This window comes from Gigantopelta aegis, chromosome 15, assembly GCF_016097555.1.
Source record: "Gigantopelta aegis isolate Gae_Host chromosome 15, Gae_host_genome, whole genome shotgun sequence".
Lineage (NCBI taxonomy): Eukaryota > Metazoa > Mollusca > Gastropoda > Neomphalida > Peltospiridae > Gigantopelta > Gigantopelta aegis.
The window spans coordinates 38,546,264-38,567,484 of NC_054713.1; the positions used below are offsets into that span (position 1 = coordinate 38,546,264).

General features: G+C 35.3%; 1 protein-coding gene across 1 annotated transcript in view; it reads left to right on the forward strand.

Annotated features, from left to right (window-relative positions):
- Positions 1–21,221, forward strand: part of LOC121390506 (tRNA pseudouridine(38/39) synthase-like) — a 34,832-nt gene that overhangs the window by 7,299 nt on the left and 6,312 nt on the right. Inside the window, exons 3-15 of the mRNA XM_041522337.1 lie at positions 1,250–1,947; positions 6,800–6,930; positions 7,722–7,862; positions 8,798–8,858; positions 9,689–9,773; positions 10,775–10,880; positions 11,828–11,888; positions 13,170–13,303; positions 14,259–14,376; positions 16,537–16,600; positions 18,271–18,333; positions 19,940–19,997; positions 21,022–21,077. Of these exons, the coding sequence (XP_041378271.1) occupies positions 1,250–1,947; positions 6,800–6,930; positions 7,722–7,862; positions 8,798–8,858; positions 9,689–9,773; positions 10,775–10,880; positions 11,828–11,888; positions 13,170–13,303; positions 14,259–14,376; positions 16,537–16,600; positions 18,271–18,333; positions 19,940–19,997; positions 21,022–21,077 (1,776 nt within the window). The remainder of the gene's footprint in view (positions 1–1,249; positions 1,948–6,799; positions 6,931–7,721; positions 7,863–8,797; positions 8,859–9,688; positions 9,774–10,774; positions 10,881–11,827; positions 11,889–13,169; positions 13,304–14,258; positions 14,377–16,536; positions 16,601–18,270; positions 18,334–19,939; positions 19,998–21,021; positions 21,078–21,221) is intronic.

Here is a 21,221-nt window from a genome sequence, read left to right on the forward strand (position 1 = left end):
CGGTTGCATTCAGTTCCATAGCGCTATACCCAGAAAACAATTTCTGGCAGAAACACTGACCAACACTACTACATGCAGAATGAAATACACATAGTTCAGTTTATAAACACGAGGACTCTTGAGAATTGAATATTTGCATACAAACCATTTATGGGTTACGTAAAAACAAAGTCGGGTAACCCATTTTGTTTTCACGTAACCTTTCATGACCAATTAAATGATGTCATAAATTCAATGCGCGAACAAAAAATGGATTATGCAAAACTATACATAAACAAACAATGCATAAATGAGACTGTCGCTCTCGCAGTTTTCAGAGACCTAAACATTAAAATGATATGTACATTATGTACCATACTCAGTCTTCTAATATGATGCCCTATACTAATCAATACAAGGTGGTTTAAGAATTTGCTTTGTTGTACTACATTATTTTGGAATCCTTTTAATTAGACGTATAATCCTTATGCTCACACTATTGCTAAACTTTACAATATAGATCTGGGGGGTTTTTCATTTACTTATACATGTACATACGCGTATGTTAGTAGACATTCATATACAATGACAGAATAATTTATTTTAAAATGTATCCATATGTTACAACTAATAATACAGTATATCATTGTAATTGAATTTTATATTTCATACCACTAAACACTTAAAACGTTACATTTCTCTGAATATTTGTTCAACAACTTCTTTAAATACATGTTTACAATAAATATATATATATATATATATATATATATATATATATATATATATATATATAATGATCGTAACTGAATATTTTATATTCTATTTTGTTATTTCAAAATTAACACTTAAAATGTTACATTATTTCTGAATATTTTCGGGCGTTAAACATTAATTAATTCTGAATATTTGTTCAATAACTTTGATTGTTAAGATGTGAAAACCAGATCTTACATGTATGACCGTTACTGAATATTTTATATTTTGTACCTGTTATTTCAAAATTATTATTAAATGTTTGTTAAACCTTGTTGATTTGTAGGATGCACGGAAATCAAAGTGCATTGTCTAAGTGCAATTTTTCAAGTTAAAATAACAACACTTAAAAATATTAATTTCTTCTGCATATTTTGGGGTGTCGTTAAAAATTAATTAATTCATTCTGAATATTGTTCAACAACTTAATGTGATCATAATTGAAACTTTTATATTCTGTGCCTGTTATTTCAAAATTAGTATTAAATGTTTGTTAAACCATGTTGATTTGTAGGATGTGAGAAAATCAAAGTGAGGGGTCATAAGTGCAGTTTCCGAGTTAAAATGACTATGCGGCTTGGCTATATCGACTTCTGGTACGTGGAGGTCCTGGGCGACCACAGCAACTACAACGTCGCCGACGATTCCGAAACCGCCGCCAACAGAGACGTCAGTCGAATGCTTCCAAACTACGACCAGCTCCTACAGAGTTCGCCAAGCTCCCTTTCTCCAGCCGGGGGAGCGAAAGATTCTGAGAAAACAAACTCCCCTGCTAACATAAACGACCACCTCACAAACGTTTCGGACAGCTTTCTGTCAAAGACGCTGTTTGCGCCCAACTCTCTGGTTTCCTTTCGACACCTCAATGTACCCGTCTTCCCAGAGGCGTTTTCCGTGAGTTCCTCCCAGGGTACACCGCCTTCCCAGAGTCCTCCACAGCACGTCAACACTCAGCTGTCTCACCTTCGTCTTCCCGTCAAACAGGAGTCGAGCGATGCCGATTCGTACCTCGCCCGGTCATTATTACTTCCGTACGCTAACGGACACGGCTGGGTTCCGAATAACGACGTTACTGACGTAGATACGTCCAGTCATGCACTGGACGATTCGCTGGACGGTCAGTCGAGTGCAGTGTGCACGGACGAAATCGATGGCGATGTCAATTGTGACGGAACCGACGAAGATCAGTCCCCCGTCGACAATGAGGGAAAGGTATTTTGTCGTTTTGCCAGCCTATTACTGTGCATGTGCATGGCACCGGAGTTATGCACCCCTGGTTTTGCGGCATGCCTGTTTTTCAAAAGTACCGTTCCTCTTGCAAGCTGTTGGGAATCCTGGTTGCCATGGTGATGTGCTTGGTATGGTGTCGCGCTAAGTCGAATTTTAACACTTGGATGTGGCATGGTGGATGTTAACAGTGAAGCATGTTGGCTGTTGGTGCGTGTTTGTATATACTGGCAAGGTACATGGTCTAAATTTGGCTTATTATTTTCCCCTTCCTTTCCTTTTCAGTTTTGTTTATGTTTTTCGTTTCCTTCTGTAAATCTTTTAGACTCTGGTTTGGGAGTTTACAAAAAGCAAAATCTCATGTGCCTTTTATTCATGTATGTATTTTGTTTTTATAAAGCATGGCTTTGTGTGGTCCCATCATTAAAAAGTTTCTGATTTGCTGTATCAAACTATCATTGACTATAGAGTAGAAATTTAAAATTAAAAAAAATAAACTATCATTTACCAACAGGTTAAAAATGTAACTTTAGAAATTATTGGGCTGAATTTACTACGTCTGTTTTGTCATCCACATACTTAGCTAGCTATATTTACAATGCTTAAGCTACTGTTTTAAAAAAAATAGGCTTCGTAAATTCAGGGCAGTTAAAATTGTTACTGGCCCTTGTTAAATTTAAATAACCCTCATATCAAGTTTTAAATGATATGCTATGTATTCATACTGTTATGTCTTCCATTACTCAAAACCAGTGTTTGAGATTAAAAATTTGGGGCAGTATCCTAGTTGGATACTAACATTTCAATATCTGGTATCCTGTCTGAGAATTTAGTATCCCACTTAAATAAAATTCATACCGGGGTAAATAACATTGTAACAAACTTGAACAACACTTCCTGTTCCTAGTCTATTGCAACACCACAATCGTGGAATTAGTGAAATTTGCAATCAAATGGAATCTATTTTTGAATAATACTAACATAAATTGATATTTAACAGTAATTCTGACATTATTAATGATAGACCTACCTATATCAATTTTCTTCAGATGTGGTATCAATACCTCAAATAAAATTTGAAAGGAGGAAACATCCAACAAAAACAATAGTGTCTTAGTGGTACGCCACTATTGCTCCAGTTTTGCATTAAACTGGGTGTGAGTTGGGGGAGATATTGTTATGGCATAGCATTGCACTGGGTCGAAAATACTGTTACTTAACCAGTAAATGACGACTTTCATTGTTTATCGAAAAATAAAAACGCAGGATTAAAAAAACCCCACCATAATATGATATCTCTGTGGGATACTGGGTTCTTGAAGTCTGGTATCCAAAATTAAATTCTAATATCCCCGGGATATCGGGTTACCGTTAATCTCGAACACTGCTCAAAACTATTACATAGGTTGGATACAACTTGTTGCAGTACACTGATAAAAAAAAAAAAAAGTCATATAGGAAGGTTTGTTTTATTTATCGATACCACTAGAGCACATTGATAAATGTATTACTCGTTGGCTACATAGTTTACATTAATCCATTAGCACATGGAACATTTTGTTCAGTATCGTGTCATGATTCGTTATGCGGGTTTGAGAGATCGCTACACAATTTTAAAACATTAGACAGTAGTTTTTAATCAAGTTTCAACTGACTAGAAATATCGCTAATCAAGATTTAGTTCCCTGTAGCAGCAATAAAACTTTTATATATATATATATATATATATATATATATATATATATATATATATATATATATATATATATATATATATATATATATATATATATATATATATGCACTTTCCACAGTCAAGACAAGACATCACATACCATAGCCTTTGATATACCAATCATGGGCATCGATTGGAATAGGGAAAAATCGATAAACTCATAACATAGGGAAAACTCAGCAAACCAGGACATTTTTAAAGTTGGCCCAGTTACAGTACCCTGTATGTAATTTATATTGTTATTGTTGTTTTCCCCTTTTGTTTTGGAATGTTTTACTTACAGAATATTATGATGCTTTTTAGTTTGGTTTGCATGCTGTACATAATGTGAGTCTACAGATAACGGTCGACAGATAACGATCGACATACTGTACCTGACTTGTCAACATTACAGAGCTTTAGAATTTTTTTTTTTTTTTTTTAATCCACTAACCATGGGATCAGTGATTTAAAAGATTTACTAGCCACGATTAAAAATTCTCTAGCCCTACTTTACTTTAAGTTAATACAATTTTACTAATTAATAGTAATAATCAGATATGTCAGCTAAAGAGGGAGATAGAGCTTAAAAACACTAACATTGGAGGTTGGGGTGGGGTCAGGATATTTATATTTATAAAATAGACTTAAATGCAACATTTGACCAAAAAGATTCACTAGCCATCTGGCATGCCAATAGTACTTATTTACTAGCCCAACATTGCATATCACTAGCCATGGGAGTGGGGCTACCATAATCTAGAAGTTCTGACATTTGGATAAAGTTATATATATATATATATGACAACATTTTGTGATACTTGAGTTGTACAGGGAACGTTTTGTTCAGTATCGTGTCACAATTTGCTACACAAATTTTAGAGATCACTACACAGTTATAAAACGTTAAATATTAGATGCTACTCAATTTTAAACTGATCATCAACTCACTAATCAAAACTAAAACTAAAAATAAATGTTTCTGGATATACAAATATGTAGAATTTTATTTAGTTTCAGCTTGGTTAATGTTCAAGTGAACTTTTAAAAGTGTGGTTAATATTTAATTTTAATTTCTCTATTAAATTGCCTTAAATTGTTTAATGAATGACTGGGTCGAATGTCCAGTAGAATTTGTAGCTTACTGGGTTGAATGTCCGGTAGAATTTGTAGCTTACTGGATCAAATGTCCAGTAGAATTTGTAGCTTACTGGATCGAATGTCCAGTAGAATTTATAGCTTACTGGATCGAATGTCCAGTAGAATTTGTAGCTTACTGGGTCGAATGTCCGGTAGAATTTGTAGCTTACTGGATCGAATGTCCAGTAGAATTTGTAGCTTACAAATGTTTTTTTAAAGTCACTAGCTCACCATCCATTAACAGCCCATAAGCACTAGTTAACCTGAATTCAGCGTGTGTTAATGCATATTGGGGTACTAACGTTGATTAAATAGCATGGACATTAATGGAGGCATATTTCTTTAAAATCCTGGATCCTAATCCTGGTTAGATTTATGAATCGTATGCAACTGGTGCTTGATAGCATTTAATAATTTATGTCGTGGATTAAAACCCCATTAAAAAATATATGTAGCATTTATTTTATTTTCCCATATTTTTGCTGTATTAAAATATTTGATGTTATATTTTATTTGTTATATATATCTATAACTTGTTTATCATTTTATTGATGATTTCATGAATTGGCAGAATATTTTCTTATGTAGAAATGTACACGTATATAGAAAAGTTGCACAATTATAAAGCAAAACATTTACCGTAATGCATATTTCTAATGCTATATGCCATACAATGTACATGTACACGTAAGGCCTAAGAAGAAAGAATATGGTTTTCTGGCACCTAACCCAACCCCTGCAATTGACCACAGCAATCAACAATGCCGTGGAGAATGCCTTGGGGTTTTAGTTCTCTGCGGCAGTTTTTTGTCTTGGACTATTCAAGTTTTTTTTTTTTTCAATGACATGTTTTTGCTGTGGACATTATTTTAATTGCAGGGGTTGCCAACCCTACCTAGAAAAAGGTCTGACCATTTTTAAATTATTGTATTGAGTCTTTGTAAGTGGGGGGAGAGGGGGGATAAAATAATTTTATGAATCTTTAGGGGTGAATGTAGTTTTTAAAAAAACTACCTACACTACTTAAATTTTTTTAAATTATTTATTCCCTAAAGTACAATTTTTAAAAGTAAGTTTTAATCATTGCTTACATTATTACATGCATGCATATTATCTATTTGGGTGCTTTGAAAGATTCAATTTTATGTTAATGATAACTACAGCCCGAAGTGATACCTCATGACACATTTTTACAGAGTACAGGTAGGCAATATCTTGATTGTTTAATGTTTCGCCAGCTCTGCATGTCAGATTTTAGTTAAATTCACTTTGCAACAGTCCTGGGCCATGTTTTACAAAGTGATCGTAGTACTAAAATCACCTTAAGTGCATAAGATACATTTAGAATACTAAGCAAGCTTGCCTGTCAGATACCAACACTGTTCACTGTTCACAAGTTTCATGAAAATGGTATGACAGGCAAGCTAGTTTAGTATTTTTGTTTATTACAGACCAACTGCAAACTAGCCGCAACGCAGAAATAAGCAGATGTCGAGATCTACTACACATTATTTTTCTATGAGTTGGGTCAGAAAGTGATCTACATCACGCTCACGTCACGTCAATATTACACTAGTTAGATATCAAGTGATTGTTATGACATGAGCAATATTTTACACTGGTGTGTAATAAATGTAGCTATGCACTTACGGCAGTGCTTTAGATCTCGCTAATTTGGGCACAACGGGGACTGTTTTTCAACTTATTTTAATGTCATTAAACGTAACATTTCAGTGGGTTTGGGGTGACATTCTTTAAGGTCGGCGTGTTTGTCGTTAATTTGGGTGTGATTATTTAGGGAAGAAGGTATCGCCTCGACTTTGATGCAGTCTACAGCCCTGACTTAAGTTGATCTTAGCGGTAAGATCGCTTCGTAAAAAGAGGTTCCTGGTAACGAGGACTGTATCTAGTACACTTTTAATTAATCTACATGTATGTGCATCTTATTATTACACTTCATTATTTTGTTTGATTTTCTCCCAGGATCTGGTTACTCGTGTTCGACAGCTGGAAGCTCATGTTACCCAGTTGAGGAATATTATGCTGAAATCAAGCAATTCCGGAACCGGTTCCAAGAAAAAAGAAAAACCTCAAAGGGACTTTGATTTTAGCAAGTAAGCAATGTTGCAAATACACTACATTGGTGGTAGTTAACTGAGGATGACAAGTCTCAAAATGAGCTTATTATAGGATGTTAAATGAGCATCTATTTCTTATGTTTTTTGTCCCCGAGTGAAAATATTTTCATTTGTCACAAGCTTTAGCAAGTGACAATGAAAATAATTTAATGAGTGACATAAACATGATAGAAAGTGGTAGCAAGTTTAATATCCTATTTATTACCCACAATCAAGTTTAAATTATATCACTGATCTTGTTTGGTTGGCATTCCAATTCAGTTGTGCGCCAATCGATGATGTTGAGGTGTTACGTCCCACTTGCCGTTCTAGATTTTTAACCATATGGTAATAATGTAGAGAATGTCTCTTTTTGTTATGTTATTTCTTATCAATTTAATTTGACCTCTTACTAACCCGAGAAGTTAGATTAAGTAAGCATGACAGGAGAAAACAATTGGTTTTCTACAGATACCAAACTGCCATGATTATGTGATGGTTAACATGTTGTATTCCTTTCATTTTAATAGTCTGGGCATAGTATCCATACTTAGGGCTAACTTGCAATCGCCAAATTCGTCAATTGGAAATTTTAGAAACAGTTGGCATATTTTATTTTTAAATGGCGAAATAATTTCATGTTATAATTGAATTTTTCTTTACAAAATAACTGGGTTTGTGGTGCTTTTGAAGGTTTAATAGATAATTTGCCGAAATTTTCTGCTCACTCAGAGCTAGAACTGCATACTCTCATTATAAATTTGTTATAATTTTATTTTATTTTGTAGGTACAACACGCGCCATGTCGCTCTGAAAATCGCCTACCTCGGCTGGGATTATCACGGCTTCGTGGTTCAGGAAGATACGGATAAGACGGTGGAGTCGGCTGTGTTTGATGCCTTGCTCAAGACGAAACTCGTCGAGTCCAGGTACGCTAATTCTAGCCATGTGTTTCTCAAAGGGCATTCTCATTATGCGCTCAGACTTGTCACGTACGATCGAATCGTACTGTGAGAACGCCTAAATCAGAATGATCGTTTCAGCCAGTGCACTATGACTGGTATATCAAAGGCTGTGGTATGTACTATCCTGTTTGTAGGATGGTGCATATAAAAGATCCCTTGCTACTAATGACAAAATGTATCGGGTTTCCTCTCTATGACTGTGTGTCAAAACACCAAATGTTTGACATCCAATAGCAGGGGTGTTTTTGCCAGAGGGTAAAGTGGGTATGGTGCCATACCCAAATTGTTTGGTAGATTTGATTTTTTTAAGTTAACTTTTTGACAAAATTAATTAATTTTATTATTGCTGTATTATTTTCTAAACCCTAATCCTAAACTTGACCTATTTTCTTTCAGGGGGAGGCCACCCCCACACCCCGTTATTTGTGGTTGCATTCAATTCCACAGCGACATACCAAAAAAATTCTTTCTGGCAGAAACACTGAATAGCCAATGATTAATAAAGCAGTGTGCTCTTGTGGTGTCATTAAACAAAACTAATTTCTTTTAGGGGGGGGGATTTCCTTTCATTATCTGTGTAGTCCTTAACCACATGTTCGATGCCACATAACTGAAATTAAAATATGTATAACTGAAATTAAAATATGTGTAATTAAAATTTTACCAAATCATCTGTTAAATTATAAAATTTACAGAAACTCATACTTTTTTATTTCCCAACAATATCAGTCATTGCATGATATTATTTCACCAAATTAAATTTTTTTTTACTAGTTTAAATTTTGTTGTTGGGGAGTGGCTGAGCTAATTGTTGATTATGCATTGTGCTAGGTTATTGTTCAATGGATATTCTTCTTCTTTTTTTTGGTTGCCATAATTTGAAGGAATTGTGTTTTCAGAGAAACGTCAAATTACCACAGGTGTGGTCGAACTGACAAAGGAGTTAGTGCCCTTGGACAGGTAATAATGTTTTTTTTTTTTAATTCTGTATTTTCATCTGCCGTTTTTTTTTGGTATCTGAGCATTGACCCATTTATCAGTTACATAGAAATAAATCCTTGTAACCCATTTCTATTTTGCACAACTTGTTATATTCATGTAAATGTTGCTTAAAATTTTGCGTGCATAAAAAAATGTTGCTCAAAATTAGATTTGCACAAGCAACACTCGAACGAAACGACCATTGTCGCAAATTTTCAGAATTCTGAATACAACAAAGGTTATAAAATACCTAATGTTTAACAATAATTTTGTATTATTCAGTTATGTTGTGAAGTATTAAAATTCATGGATTTTTTTTTTTAATATAAAGAAAGAAAGCTGTGTCCTCAATTTTTTTTTCACAGGGAGGACTTAATTCCATTCTTAATTTTCTTCAGTTTTACAAGTAATACATATTGTACTGATTACATGTTAGTGTTTTTCCTAGCTTGTTTTACTTTGGTGTGACACCATGCCTCAGTAGTCTAGAGCCATATTGCCGTAATCGGCACATTAAACAAGCCTTTTTCAATAATTAATTCCAAAATTGCCTTTATAAAACATGCAGAAAATGTATTATTAATTAATAAAATATCCCTCTTATATATTTTATAGTTCATTTATTAAAGCAATCACATTAATTACATATAATTTTATTTAAATAAATGTTTTGGTCTTTAATGGGGGGAAAAAATGCCGTGAAAATTATGAAAATGCAAGGCCCCAATAGTGTATTGTACCATGCTTGCCCAATTTCTAAGGAAAACACTACAGGTGATACCAGTTGTTGTACCTGTCTCTGATTACAGGTGATATCCATTAACCTGAGAACGAACCTCCTTGACGGGCCAGGTGTGATGAAGAAAGAGGGAGGAACTGCTCACACCAGACAAGGTAAGGCCAAACAAAATAAATTTCTGGTCTCAGTCAGCACGCACATTGATTATGACCCTCGCACATCAATTTTGTTTCTTTAACTTTCCCATGATATCAAGGAAGGAATTGTTTTATTTAACGACACGCCTTGATGCTGATTTTTGCATAACCTGTGGGTTATACAGAACTCCTGTGTTACTGTTTAGGAAAATATTTAGGGTACCAAGGCAAAGGAGGGGGCACCCTGGTCATTGAGGATGGACCAAGACAGATGATGACATAAAAACCCTAAATATACCCACCTGTTCTGTGCAATCTATGCTTTAAAAAAGAAGTGGTTGCAGGATAAATTCAAATAAATATGTACTTCCACAGTTTGAGATTAAGATTGATTTTACTTGGGTAAAACTAATTGCTTTCCATTACAGGGCTAGAAATGCAGTGTTAGTACATGCACCGGTGCATGCTGATTTTTGCGTGTGCATGTAACTTTTAAAACTGGGTGCACGCGGTGCATGCTAATATTTTTCAAGTACTGTGCATTGCGTATACTAGTATGCTGTTGTCTACCACATTCAGACTCAAGTTGTTGAATTTTGCGTGTGCATTTCGTAATCTGTTGCCACATGAAAACGATAACTTTTATCTTATAGGCGCATCCATTTTGTATCCCATAATCCTACTTACAACAATGGCGCCCTTTCAGTCATTTCCATGAAATATATTTGCGAAAATTGTCAGCAATATCTCGGTTATATCCATGAACGGTATTAGGGAAGGTGGTCGAGATCGACTTTGGGGTATCCACGCACATAACACATTTGTTGCTGACAAATTGAACTCCGCCAGACAGTTAAATTAAAAAGAAAATGATAATCAACATGCACCTGGTGCATGTAGATTTTTTTTTTTCATTTCTAGCCCTGCATTATGATAAAAAGAAAGAGAAAAAAAGCTTGCCTCTTGGTAGAATTTATTACCCATAATTTTCATTGTTTTTCTTTTCTTAATTCTCCCAGGTGAAAAAAGTACCGAGATTCGCTATGTCCACATACTCAACAAAGTGCTTCCTCCGGAGATAAGAGTCTTAGCATGGGCCCCGGTTGAAAAAACTTTCAGTGCTAGGTAAGTTCATTTTTCTGAAGGGGACATACCCTAGTTTTTAAACATACCCTAGGTTTTAAACACTAAGGCATATTTTTTACTATTGTAGCCGTTTTTGATAACTGAAGTCATACTTTACTTAGATTCTATGGTTTAGATTATCAATTTCCGTACATTTCTCATATTTTTAAAAATGCACATGCATCTGAGAAATAACAGTTATGGAGTCAAGTTTTAGTCTGTTTTTAGAGGGTATTTCACCATTTCACGGTCACAGACTCATGTTTCACTCTATTGTAAGTTTATCCAAATGTGTTACAGGTTTGTAGATTAACTAAACTTAGTGTTAATTTTCACGGGTTGAAACGAGGGTCTGTCCCTTTAATGTTTTGGTGGTTTAGGATACTGGAGGCCGGATATCTGATCGATGTCGTGCAAGAGAATACACGATATATATAGTGTATGCATTGCACGTTCCTCATTTTTATTTTCCTTTTCAGGGCTAGCTCCAGATCAGCAGAAAATTGCGCCAAATTATCAGTCGTACTACAAAAACTACAGAAACCCATATAATTTCTATCAAACTATCGGTTATTTCATAAAATTATTTCATCAAATAAAAATAAAATTTGCCAATTGTTTTTTAAATTTGTATTTGGCGAAGTGGCGTAACTAGCCTTGCTTTTGTTATATCCACCCTAGTGATCAGAAATACTAATAGGAAGTAGCTTTTTTTTTTAAATGATTGAATTATTTTATCATTTTTCTATGAATAATAATAGGAATTTTGAGTTGAAAGGGCAGTTTGTGAATACAATGGCTGAACATTGTCATCATTTTGTGGAATTGATAGTCAAAATACTAAAATCCAAGACAATTTCTACAAATATGTGTTGTATAGATGAATATTAGTTAATGGGGTCGTGAAGGTTAACAGTTTAATTTGAGTGTGCTTGTTCTGTTTTCAGATTTAGTTGTAAGAAGAGAACATACAAGTATTTCTTTCCCAAAGGAAACTTAGACTTGGCAGTAAGTTTGTTTTTATTCACTTTCAAGTGCATTTTTCAGACTCTTAAATCGTTGCATTTTAATATATGTTTTTAATTTCTTTACGTCAGTTGATGCAGCTTCAGTTTAATAATAATGCTTCAGATTTATAAATAAAGAAAAAGTCACACTTCGCTGGAAAGAACTAAAGTGTTTGTCTCTGTCTGTCTGTCTATATAATTATCCAAATATTTTTTCTGCTATGCTGAAATTTTGTATATAGCTTTATCATGTAGCATTATAGATCATGTTTCATCTTAATGCGGTTTTACCCATTTTTGTACGCCCATCTATGATGGGTTGTATTATAGTATGGCGTTGTCCGTACGTCCATCTTGTTAACTTTTTCTTGTCCGGACCATATCTTGCATACAGGACTATCAAACCTCACATGTAGGAACAACTTGGGATGGTGGTGTGTCATGTACTATTGCTAATTCACTGTGACCTACTTTTCACGGTCTACTGCACATAACAGTAAATCCTTGTCCAGACCATATCTTGCTTACAAATGCATACAGGACCATTAAACCTCACGTGTAAGAACAACTTGGGATGGCGGTGTGTGGCATAGATAACTGACCTACTTTTCACGGTCTACTGGACATAACAGTAAATCCTTGTCCGGACCATATCTTGCATACAAATGCATACAGGACCATTAAACCTCACGTGTAAGAACAACTTGGGATGGCGGTGTGTGGCATAGATAACTGACCTACTTTTCACGGTCTACTGGACATAACAGTAAATCCTTGTCCGGACCATATCTTGCATACAGGATCATAGAACCTCACATGTAGGAACAATTTGGGAGACGGTAGTGTGTCGCAATCAGTTACTAGGTCTCTGATACAAATAAATCAAATAATTTGTCTATATTCTGAACATCATATGGTTTTCCTTCGAACTCCTGAAGGGCGTATCATGTACCTCACCGGGTACTCTTGTTGACAGAGTTGTGGCCTTTGAACTTAGGAGATAACAAAATTTGGTTTAGAAGTACTCTAGGAATTCTTCATTTATTTCAGTCGTTCCAAAAACATTGATTTAATATCATACTGAAAATAGTTAAAAGTCAAGGTCTGGTATACAAATGTCCACAAATGTTTTTCATTCTCTTATTTCAAATATATTTCTATTTTGTCAACTATGAATTTTTATGCAATGTTTTTTCGGTGGGTTTTTTTTTTCATGTTTCAGTCCTATAGTTTTCGAAAGAAATATTCTGATGAATACAAGATGAGTCATTTTCTTTTTCAGCTGATGTGCGAGGCGGCTTCCAAGCTGATAGGAGAACATGATTTCCGTAACTTGTGTAAGATGGACGTCGGAAACGGCGTCGTTAATTTTAAACGGAGAATTGTTTCTGCAGAAATACAGCTTCTCGATGAAAGGTAACTAATTAAAATATCCTGGATTACACCAGCTAGTTGGGATTTTTGTTTGTTTTAACACCACAGATACAGGAAACAATATCTTGAAATCTTAGGTCAGGTCAGGTCAAGAAAGAGTATTTAACTTGCACATTCAGAACAAGCTATTGTAGCGCACACCTGCCCTGGGCACAGGTGCCGGCCTCAGCCAGCTACTCCGTCCAGGACAGGAAAGGGATCGGGTGGGTTGGAGAGGGGACTGCCTGCACTGGCAGGTATACGGGAGCACCAGCAGTCCGGCCGTAGCCGGTAACAGCCGAAGGGTGGTATGGAATTTGGAATGTCCCATAGGATTAAGCCAAAGAGAATGAGTGCAAACTTTTGATGAAGGAATTTAGGCACAATTTTGAACGGTCAGCCAAAAGATAAAGATAGGGAGCTACATATAGTTTGAGACATTAGTAAGCCGAGAGTAGTTCAATCTTGAGTTTACTTAAGCAGGGCTTTAGATCTCACTTGAACTCTCTTTTTTCTTTTTTCTTTTTATTTATGTCGGAACCATCTACGGCTAGCTCTGGGTGAGCAGAAAAGTTCACCAAATTTTCTAGGAAACTTCAAAAATTGCAAAAAAAACCCAGATAATTTATGACAAAATATCAGTTATTATATGAAATTATTTTGCCAAGTTAAAATAAAATTAGCCAACTGCTTTCAATATTCGCAGTTGGCGAATTTGGCGAGTGCCAGAGCTAGCCCTGGAACCATCATATTGTTAGGGTGTTAGTTACTAAACTTTTTAAGTACTACTAATCTTTTCATTGTAAATAAAAGATAACGTAGCTCACGTCAAATTAAAAATCTTCTCTTTTAAAAAGAAAAAAAATTTGTACCATCACTGTAGCATGAAACTGTATTGCAAGTGACGTAAATATAGTTTACGTAATTAAACATAAATGATTTCTGTTTGTTGTTCCAGGGAAAATGGCTACCAAATGGTAGAACTCACGATTACTGGACTTGCATTCCTGTGGCATCAGATACGTTGTATCATGTCCGTTTTACTCTTGGTGGGGCAGGGCAGAGAAAAGCCAGATGTAAGTTGTGCTTTATTGTCTCGGTGTTGTTAGAGTTTAGTAGTCCTCTATCGGTCCAACCAGAGGGGACTATAGGTTTCATCTCATCATGTTTTTTGCACAATTCGTCAAGATATAGAGCTGAAATTTTGTATGTAGCTTTATCAAGTACTGTTACAGATAAAAGTTTTTTCACTTTACGTCAATTGATGCAGCTTCAGTTTAATACTAATGCTTCAAGTTTATAGATAGAGAAAAAGTCACACTATGCAAATATTATTTGTACCCTGCCTGTCCAAATGGAAGGAAGGAAATGTTTCATTTAATGACGCACTCAACACATTTTATTTACGGTTATATGGCATTGGACATATGGTTAAGGACCACAGAGATATTGAGGGAGGAAACCCGCTGTCGCCCCTTTATCGATTAGCAGCAAGAGATCTTTTATATGCACCATCCCACAGACAGGATAGCACATACCACAGTGGTTCACTGGCTGGAGCAAGAAATAGCCTAATGAGCCCACCGACGGGGATCCATCCTAGACTGACCGTGCATCAAGCGAACGCTTTACCACTGGACTACGTCCCGAAACTAAAGTTTTTGTCGCTCTCTGTTTATCTGTCCATATAATTGTAAAAATATGTTTTCTGCTATGCTGATATTTTATATATTGCTTTATCATGTAGTGTTATAGATCATGTTTGAGTTCAATGGGCATTTATCAATTTTTGACAGAGTTATGGCCCTTAAACTTGGGAGATATGAAGATTAGTTTTCCAGACTTTCTTTTTTGCAATGTCTCAAAGATATTGAGCTGAAATTATGTACATAGCTTTATCATATGCTGTTACAGTTGGGGATTTAGCCATTTTTCACAGAGTTATGGCCCTTTACCTTAGGCAATACGACAGTTTGTTGGGGCCCAGAAGGGGACATGTATTGCTATAGGTTGCACTATACCAATTAATTTCCGGCTGGGTCGAAGTTCGAGGTGTACCGAACTTTTGATAGAGAAGTTAACACCACAAGTCCTGTGATTGACTATAAATGTGAGTGTGTTGGTTGTAAAAACAATTAGTTTCATCTGGGCTAAAAATGTATGCAATTTTATTTGATGTAGTACCACCGTGTCAAGTAGCCTTGTGCTTGGAACATGTATGGGGTACCTGTAAAAAAAAGTACTAAAATTTTGTGCGAAACTAGGGGTGTTGCAGAAACATCTGGTTATACCGAAAATGAGCCGTGAAAGGTACCATTTTCTGCAGTTAATACTTTGAGGTAGGGGTTGTAGTACTGATATTTATGGGTCACAGTTTGGTTGATATATTGCATATAGTGTTTTTAAACACAAACGTTAACATGGTCGCCTATGGGATTTGAATTGGTATAGTCCAACCTTTAGCAGTACTCTCAGAATGTTTGTTATATTAGGGTTTTCCCACAAGTGATTGTACAAGGGTTGCACAGTAATTATTGTTGTTTACTTGGTAGGTCTACAACTGTAACAAAAAAATTCTCAATGTGTATTTGTTTTAAATAAAAAATTATTTTATATATGGGTGTCTGAAATTTTTTTGCGCCTGACTCATAAATGTGCTGAGTTCGGTTGTAGTTCAAAGGGTGTGAGGTTTCTTCTTTTCTTTGATTGCATAAAAAGTTTTCATAAACTTGTATGGCAGACGAAACTGATCTGAAATGCTGAAAAAAATTACCTTTTTTTTAAAGTACGGTTTAGATTGCATCTTTTAAAAGAAAATTAAACCTTTTATTTCAAATGATTATTCTGTCATTTACTAAAGCAATGTACAAAACGACTACAGTGTTAATGAACTTGAACAGCTACATTTTATGTTTTTGTAGTCATTGAGGGTGGGACTTAGCTCAGTCGGTTGAGTGCTCGCTTCGCAGGATCGAACCACCTCAGTGGATCTATTCAGCTGATTAGGTTTTTTCTCATTTCAACCAGTGCACCACAACTGGACAAAGGCATGGGATGCTTTCCTGTCTATGGGAAAGTGCATATAAAAGATCCCTTGCTGCATTAGGAAAAATGTAGCATGTTTCCTCTGATGACTACGAGTCATAATTACCATATGTTTGACATCCAATAGCCGATGATTAATTAATCAACGTGCTCAAGTAGTGTCAAAATAAACTTTCTTTCTTTCTTTGTAGATCATTGATGAACTGTTGAAAGTCGATGACCATCCCAAAAAACCTCAATATGCAATGGCATCAGGTAAGAATGCAGACTTGAAGAGATAAAATAACTCTATTCTGTGCCGGTTTGCAAAATAAAATTTATGTGATGGTAGAATAAATGAGTCATTCTATAAGATCCGGTAGCATGCAGAAAAAAATAGCAGGATTGAATGCACAGTGGGTTTACTTGTAGGCTACTGTTAACTGGGGGTTTGAATGAAAATGGTATAATGGGGATACACGTTAATGGGGATACACGTCTATTACTTTTTCTCGCATATTGTCTCTTTAAAGGGACATACTCTAGTTTTTAAACACTGAGGTATGTTTTTCACCTAGACCCTAGTTTTTAAACACTGAGGTATATTTTTCACCTAGACCCTAGTTTTTAAACACTAAGGTATGTTTTTCACCTAGACCCTAGTTTTTAAACACTACGGTATGTTTTTCACCTAGACCCTAGTTTTTAAACACTGAGGTATGTTTTTCACCTAGACCCTAGTTTTTAAACACTGAGGTATATTTTTCACCTAGACCCTAGTTTTTAAACACTGAGGTATATTTTTCACCTAGACCCTAGTTTTTAAACACTGAGGTATATTTTTCACCTAGACCCTAGTTTTTAAACACTATGGTATATTTTTCACCTAGACCCTAGTTTTTAAACACTGAGGTATATTTTTCACCTAGACCCTAGTTTTTAAACACTATGGTATATTTTTCACCTAGACCCTAGTTTTTAAACACTGAGGTATATTTTTCACCTAGACCCTAGTTTTTAAACACTGAGGTATATTTTTCACCTAGACCCTAGTTTTTAAACACTGAGGTATATTTTTCACCTAGACCCTAGTTTTTAAACACTGAGGTATATTTTTCACCTAGACCCTAGTTTTTAAACACTGAGGTATATTTTTCACCTAGACCCTAGTTTTTAAACACTATGGTATATTTTTCACCTAGACCCTAGTTTTTAAACACTGAGGTATATTTTTCACCTAGACCTAGTTTTTAAACACTGAGGTATATTTTTCACCTAGACCCTAGTTTTTAAACACTAAGGTATGTTTTTCACCTAGACCCTAGTTTTTAAACACTAAGGTATGTTTTTCACCTAGACCCTAGTTTCAACCCGTAAAAATTAACACTAAGTTGGGTTCTTTTACAGACCTGTAACACATTTGGATACAATAGAGTAAAACAACAGTCTGTGACGTTGAAATACCCTTAAAAGTAGACTAAAAGGTGACTGCAAGACCGTTACTTCTCAGACGCATGTGCGTTTAAAAAAAAAAAAGCATTTTGTGGTATTAAAAAAACCAGGATGGCTAGAAACACTTTGGTTGTACGGAAATGGATAATCTAAAGAATAAAATATAAATAGTTTTTGATTTCATTTATCATAAACTGCTCTAATCGTGAAATATATGCCTTAGTGTTTAAAAACTAGGGTCTTCCTTTAATGTTTTATGTAAAATAAAATAATATTCATATATGAAAAGGTAAGTATTATTTTTATTTTTCGTATGTATATCTACATTTATGATATATTAGAGTACATTTTTTTAAATTGTGCCAAAACATCATTGGAAAAGTCTGACTTTATTGTGGAAACAACCTACAGTTCACAGTTGTGATTTTTCATCATTGGTAAAAGGGTCAAATTTATTATCAGATTAGTTGTTACATTTTGTTTTTGTTTTTCAGAAATTCCACTTGTGCTATACGACTGTGATTTTGGAGATGATCTAGAGTGGGTTTATGAAGCAGGTGTGTTTTTAATACAGTTTACTTTATAAATGTGAAACATGATGTCAGTCTTCGCCATGAGTAAAATCAAGGCGAGCTGAAGATGACTCTCCAGAAATTGTGCTAGACGAGCAATCTATTGATGTGTCAAATAAAATGCATTAAATATTTGAGTGAGAGGCGATCAGTTTGCCACTCTCCTAAAACCTTCCAGGCGAGTGGAGGGGAGCGGGAGTGATCACTCGCCTTTCCTGGCGTAGACTGTGATGTTGTAAACTGTCCATTTCTCCCTCCGCCTTTCCACTACAGTGAAACTATTTGTGGGGAGGGGTTGTTTTGATTTTTAATTTGGGTTGGAGGGGGTTCTGTCTTGGCCAATGTCGGTGTTTGACAAATGTATGAGAAAGTCACTAGCCCTCGCATAACATTTGCCATGTGCCCTATATAGCAGGGGTGCAGAAATGGAAAATATTTAAGTAGCCCGCTGGACCAGAACCAACTAAACTTTATTAGCCCACCAGAATTTCTAGTAGATCGCCAGTCTGTAGAACAATATATTAACAATATTATAATATACAGTGTCTTCACTTCAAATTTTATATATAGAGAGATATATTGACAAAATATTATTGAGAACATTTGGTAAGTGATCAACATCACATGGCAAATCAAATTAGAAAGACAGATAGACTGCCGGGCTGGTAGTTGCATTTTTTAACTTGTCCGTCAGAATTTGGCGAGCAGGCGAGTACTTTTTGCAGTCATGTAAATATTATAGTAATATTGGTGAATATTTCCAATAGCCCAGATCACAAATTATCTAACCAGGACCGAGGGGTAGTGGATTTGTTTAACCCTGCCAGTGTTTCTGTCAGAAAGAAATTTTTGGGTATGGCACTATGGAATTGATTGCAACCACAATCAATAGGGGATATGGTGGGCCTCCCCCAGAAAGATAATGGGTTAAAATTAGGGTTAGGGTTAAGAAAATCATACAGTAATGATAAGTGTAATTAATTTTGTCAAAAGGTTAACTTAAAAATAAAATAAAAAAATCTACAAAACAGTTTAGATATGGCGCCATACCCGTTTTACCCTGCCTGCCAATGTCCCACAACTGGTTCATCAAAAGCCTTGTTATGTGATGTTCTTTGGAATAAACCTTCTATTGTTGCAGCTAGATATCGATACCGATATTTTGGGGGTGATTTATGTTGATATCAGTATGGTATTCAGTATTAATACATACCCATACTGATATCGAGCGGTATTTTGTGTTTTATCAGCTCTAAATGTATGCCCGAGTTAAGTCCCACCTGCTAATTTCATCTAAATAAAACTAAATTCCATACACAAGCTCTTCTTATCTCTCTTCTTTCAGCTATTTTGTGTTTGTCAGATATACTGTTAGTGCTTTACTAAATGGCGTAAAACATTTTTTAATACCAAAATTTTGGTATTTTGAAATTTGATCTGTACGATAAATCGGTACTGACATGATACCAATACCGAACGGTATATACGGTATACTGCCCATATCTAGTGGCAGCAAGTAACTGTTAGATACCTGAGTTGAATGTGATTTATGACTTGTATTACCTCTAGTTCTTATTTTTTATTTTTTCAGACTGGCATGAAGACAACATTAAACACTTGCAACAAATATGGGCCCAGCATTCAATTAGGTTTGAATCTCATGTTTATACTTTTCTTTTCTTTTTTTTCCTAAATATCTTCTCAAATTAATGAACCGTCATTCACACTCTTTTCTTATGTGTATGGTTTGAATGTGTCCATTTGATAGAGGTTTCATGTTGTCATCAAAGTTTGTTTAAAGTCTTACACATTGCTGTTAAAAAAGTAATCTAATTTTGAGACTAGTTTCTAGAGTGCTTGTTGCATTTGCTTTCATCTTAAAATCTGAGAAGCAAAGATTGCCTCCCTTTTCACAAAGGGGCGGGACGTAGCCCAGTGGTACAGTGCTCGCTGTTTTGCAGTCGGTGTGGGATCGATCTCTGTCGATGGGCCACTTGGGCTATTTCTCGTTCCAGCCAGTGCACCATGACTGGTATATTAAAGGCTGTGGTATGTACTACCCTGTCTGGGATAGTGCATATAAAAGATCCCTTTGCTGCTAATCGAAAAGAGTAGCCAATGAAGTGGCGACAGCGGGTTTCCTCTCTCAGTACCTGTGTGGTCCTTAACCATATGTCTGATGCCATATAACCGTAAAATGCAATGTGTTGAGTGCATCGTTAAATAAAAAATGTCTTTCTTTCTTTCCCTTTCCACAAAATTAATTTCAGCTTCCAAAAAATAGACACATAAACCATGTGGACAGGTTGTAACATTTACCTTTTAGCAGCTACAGTTGAAAACTGAGTAAACTTACTGTTTGAAGTATTTTAAAATATTTTCATTGCATTTAATTGGAGATGAATTTTTCTTGTTATCCATGTTTAAAAAATAATAGTTTGTTTTACAGTAACTTTATTTTGGCCTAAGAAAGAGGGGAGGATCTAGCTCATTTGATATAGTGGTTTAAGATACCATCCCAACCAGTGCCCCACAAGTGATATATCAAATCCTGTGGTATGTACTGTCCTGTGGGGGGAGAGTGCTGTCAGCTGAAAATGAAACGCTCATAAAGTATTCACCATGTTAATTTTGGATACGTCATGTTTGTTATGTTTGTTATTTTTATTTCAGAGCTACGATGATTAAACGCATGTTAGATCAGCTTGATACAGCCAAAGTTGAAACTGGTATGATATTATTAAGATTTTTTTTTTTCAGTATATGATAACATAAAAATACCATATATTTAGTATATAGATGAATAATGATGGGGGTTTTTTTTGTGGTGGGGGGGAGGGAGAGGTGGGGGCCCTCTTATTTAGATTAACACT